Source organism: Perna viridis, chromosome 1 (assembly GCF_037379345.1).
Source record: "Perna viridis isolate PV_CMFRI_1.1 ecotype Kerala chromosome 1, ASM3737934v1, whole genome shotgun sequence".
Lineage (NCBI taxonomy): Eukaryota > Metazoa > Mollusca > Bivalvia > Mytilida > Mytilidae > Perna > Perna viridis.
Window position 1 is genome coordinate 3,535,802 of NC_142445.1, and position 4,874 is coordinate 3,540,675.

Genomic DNA, 4,874 nt, shown 5'->3' on the forward strand with positions numbered 1-4,874 from the left:
TGTCAAATTTGACAGTCAGTCAACGCTTCCGATGCGAAAGAATTTTTTTAGAATAATGTGCGAAACAAATACTAGAACTGTAAAGAGCAAATTAAAAATAAAGAAAGAGAGAGGCCCAATTTGCTTTTCAATCATCTGGTCTAGACCTGTTTGGCTTCCGTTGCGGTACTAGGGTCTAAGACCCCGCCGACATAGCTCTAGTCCATCATTTGATCTACTGGGCAAATGGGAAGATATCAGAATTAGTAGGTGACTATGGCCAACTCTCTCTCTTGAAGGATACCAAGGAGGGAGCCTCAGCGACTTACTTGAAGATGTTGGTCTTCGTAGAGTACTGTCGAAATTTCTTGTGTGATGATCTGGTTCTGGAGTTCTGCGGTGTAAAATTCTCTTTGCATGGGATGTCAATATGGTTATTTACTACTTTGTAGAACATAGTCAACTGTACGTTCTTCCTTCTATGTTCAAGTGTGTCCCAGCCTAGTTCGTCTAACATGCTCCCTACACTACTGGTGTTCCTATAGCGGTTGGTGGTATAGCGGGATGCACGTCGCTGGACCATTTCTATTTGCCTGACCTGATCTTTCTGGTGGGGGTTCCATACTGTGGCAGAGTAATCAAGGTTGGATCTGACCATTGCGATGTATGCATTTATCTTGGTTTCTGAGTTTGATGTTTTAAGGTTGCGTCGCAGGAATCCAAGCATGTTGTTTGCCTTCTTTGTTACTCTGTCAATATGATATTTCCATGATAAGTCATTTTGGATGTCAACTCCCTGGTATTTTGTACTCTTTGATGTTTCTAGTACTTGTCCCTTTAGTGTATACTGATGTTCAATTGGTGATCGTACTCTGGTGACAGTGAGGACGCTACACTTCTGAGGGTGGAAGTCCATACCCCATGTCTTTTCCCAGTTTGCGATTATGACAAGGTCTTCTTGTAGTATCTCTGTATCTGCAGCTGATGTTATTGTCCTGTATACTATGCAGTCATCTGCAAAGAGTCTTGTTTTTGATGTTAGGTCATCTGACAGGTCATTGATTGAACAGCAAGAAAAGTAAGGGGCCTAATACTGTGCCCTGCGGTATACCACTAACTACTGGGACCTTTTCAGATGTTTCTCCTTCTATGATGCTTTGTTGCGTTCTTCCTGATAGGAATGACTCTATCCATTCATGTGTGGACAAGCTGATTTTTACTTATCAAAATAATTATTGTTTTCCATTTATTGACTTATATTTCTTTCGAAATTTTGATCTGTTCTCTACAGTGGTCTGAGTTACTCTACGCTTCGTTGCATTTTGCATTTTCTTCGCATTGTGCTGAAAATCTGCTCACTGGTTGTTATTGGATTTAATATATTTAGAGGTTGGATGTTCTAGTTTTTCCACTTGTGAGTAGTACTATATTTTGGTATAAATACTCAGAACTTTTTATAGTATTTCAATGTGGAACTGGGAGGCCAAGATGAATGTCCGCTTTTAATTGTTAGAAGTATAGCCAGCAGATAAGGTATTTATGATGTTACTTTTTCATGTTCTTACTTTTCATTTTTCGTACTGGCACTTTGCATTTAAAGCATTTTTGTATTTCAATGTTTTATTTCAATTTGTTTTATTGATTTTGCAGATCATTGAATCAGTTTAATTGATTTAATGTTATACCTTGTTATAGTGAGTACTTATAAAGGACTTTAAATGGTCAGTTGTGTACAGTTATAGTTAACTGTGGGTATTACATTTAAATATTCAATTGATGATTTGTGTTCTTTTCGTGTGTTCGTTAAGTTAAATTGTTTTGAACATGCAAATGAATTTGATTTATGCAAGTTGTTTGAATATTTGCAATGATTTTCTATGCTTTGCATGTATTTGACAATAATTGGTCTATTTTGTATATTTATTCATTATTCCTTTTGTTCTCTATTTTGTAGATCTTTCAATGCCTTCTATGTGTTAATAAAAGTAGTTCCACATTCGTGTTATACTTGGGCCAGCATTTACCATCACGCCCCACTTGGTCACAGAATGGCGTCGTCGACAATTCAATTATGTAGAAGGCATTGACTGCTGGCAAGGCGGGAAAGCAAGGTTAAAGGCATTAAGCAGACGATATTTTGATAGGATTCCGGAAGATGTCGAACATTACCAAGTGAACTACACGGAGTTTGCCGAGTAACATACCTGTAAGGATGTCTCGCCCTACATGTAAGTCGCTTCAAAGACAAGTTCTTGAACTACAGCATCAACTTAACCAGATGAAAACAACTGATGATAATGAAGACGTGGAGAATGATGAACAACTATACGACCAGAAACGTTCTGTTATATATGTTCAGCGTGACAGAAGGGTACCAAAGTTTTCCGGATATAACATGAACGTAGAGGATTGGCTTGAAGATGTTGAGTCTTGCACACGTGAAATGTCTCGTCAGGAGCGTGCTGATTTCATTTATTCGTTTTTGGAAGGTGCAGCCAAGGAAGAAATTAAATATAGATCGAACGGTATTAGACAGAATCCTAGTCGAATTGTGAAAGTTCTGCAGGATGCATTTGGTGGGAAGGACAACATCACAAAGCTGCAGAAAAATTTTCTCGACAGAGTGCAACGACAGGGCGAATCCTTACGTGAGTATTCTTATGCTCTAATGGATTTAATCCGGAAAGTAATTAGAAAAGATGATTCATTGATTCCGAACAAGGACAAATCACTATGTGATCAGTTTTCCCAAAATGTACAGGATGTCATGCTTAGGAAGCACCTGAAGCGTTTAGTTAGATCTGATCCAGACATTACGTTTCTCGGTCTCCGCGAAGAAGCGATTATGTGGTCAGAAGAGGAGGAGATAAATGATCCCGTACCTAAAGTGAAAGTTCAGGTAGATTCAAATGTACTGAAAGATCAGCATTCTAATGATGATAAAATGAATCAGCTTTTCGCGATAGTAAGGAAACAAAGTGAACAGATCGATGCTTTAACAAAAACAGTCAATTCCAAGCCATCTGGTCAGAATAGATCCTACAATGAACAACGTTCTTCTAATTTATGCTTTGGGTGTAAAAGGCCGGGTCATAAAGTTGCTGATTGTCCGAATAAGCAGGGAAACTAGCGCCATCTTTCGTGTCGAGTCCCATGTTAGATGGAGGATATATGGACTCTGTTGATTGTGATTATTTGATAGGAAAGTGTCCGGTGGTTACCGTTGCCATAGCAGGCACAGAGGCTAAATGTTTAGTGGATACGGGATCTACTATTTCTTCGGTTACAGAGTCGTTCTATGATAAATTTCTGCGGGATTGTACTCTATTACGTACTGACGTAGCTTTGCAGCTTCGGGCTGCAAATGGACTTTCTATTCCATATATTGGTTATGTGGAAGTTGATATGGTAGTGATGGGACAAACGTTGAAAAGCTGTGGTGTATTGATTGTGAAAGATTCCACTGATCCAGTCACAAGAAGAAGGAAGGCATTGGTTCCAGGGCTATTAGGTATGAATATCATTAGGAGCTGTAAAAACATTTTAGAATTTGATTTTGGCAGGAACTTTTGCGAAGAAGTATCCACTATTGCGGAAAATTCAAAACTTAAAGAGCAATTTAAAGCTTGCATTAAAGATGAACATTTGAACACTATTGGTTATGCTAAAGTTTGCGCTAGTTCTCCTGTACGCATACCTGCTTCGTCTGTTGTTACTTTAAATGGCACAGGACCAAATCTTCCTAGAATATATGATGCCGTAATAGAACCATTAAAATCAAGCGGACATTTGCCAAGTTCACTAGTCGTAGTACACACTTTTGTAACCGTCAAACGTGGTCATTTTTCATTTCGAGTCGCAAACCTAGGCAGTGATGACATTTATATTGCACCAAAAACAAGAGTTGGCATTCTTATGAAAGGAGAAGTCGAGCAAAACAATCGGTCACGTATTGAGTTCATTCGAACTGATTCTGTTGAAGAAATAATTTTCCACAGTAATTTACCATTTTCTGATGTTCCGAATTCTAAAGTTGATGATGATTATAAACAATTTGAAATGCCGGTTGATATAAGCCATCTATCTGTTAACAAAATTGAGTTAAACGCTGTTCAAAAGTTGTTTTATAGATACAAAGATGTTTTCTCAAAAGATGATAATGATGTTGGTTTCACTTCTACCGTTAAGCATACCATTCGGCTGCAAGATGATAAACCGATCGTACAACCATACAGGCGTATACCGCCAACACAATATGAGGAAGTTAAGAATCATATCAAAAAGTTGCTAGAAAATAAGATCATTCGTGAAAGCACCAGCCCTTATGCTTCGCCGATCGTTTTGGTCAGAAAGAAAGATAACTCTCTGAGGCTCTGTGTTGACTTCCGTTTACTTAACTCGAAAACCAACAAAGACGCATTTCCGCTTCCGCGAGTTGAAGAATCTTTTGATGCTCTCAGTGGCGCTAAACTATTTTCTACGATGGACTTGACTTCTGGTTACAACCAAATTGCAATGAATGATGATGATATTGAGAAAACTGCATTTACTACTCCTATGGGTTTGTACGAGTATTTACGCATGCCTTTCGGACTCTGCAATGCGCCGGCTACATTTCAACGGTTAATGCAGCATTGTTTTCGAAATGAACTGTTTCAAATTTTGCTTGTATTTCTTGATGACATTATCACATTTTCTAGTACATTTGATGATCATTTAAAACGTCTTGAAGTAGTTTTTCAGCGTTTAAGACAGCATGGACTGAAACTGAAGCCTTCAAAATGCCATTTTTTCAAGCGTGAAGTAAGATATCTTGGTCACGTGGTGTCTGCTGATGGTATACACACAGATCCTGACAAGGTTAGTGCTATAGAAAATTTTGAAGTTCCGTCAAA

The 4,874-nt window shown here is 38.3% G+C and overlaps 1 protein-coding gene across 1 annotated transcript; it reads left to right on the forward strand.

The window, feature by feature from the left end:
* Positions 1-1,184: 1,184 nt before the first annotated feature.
* Positions 1,185-3,109, forward strand: LOC148626879 (uncharacterized). The gene is made up of 2 exons (XM_088554348.1): positions 1,185-1,512; positions 1,934-3,109. The coding sequence occupies exon 2, from the start codon at positions 2,192-2,194 to the stop codon at positions 3,107-3,109; it is 918 nt and encodes a 305-aa protein (XP_088410474.1). The 5' UTR covers positions 1,185-1,512; positions 1,934-2,191.
* The last annotated feature ends 1,765 nt before the right edge of the window (positions 3,110-4,874 follow it).

Excerpts from the sequence above, each read along its gene's own strand:
- LOC148626879 (XM_088554348.1), top strand. The coding sequence starts at position 2,192 with ATGTCTCGCCCTACATGTAAGTCGCTTCAAAGACAAGTTCTTGAACTA.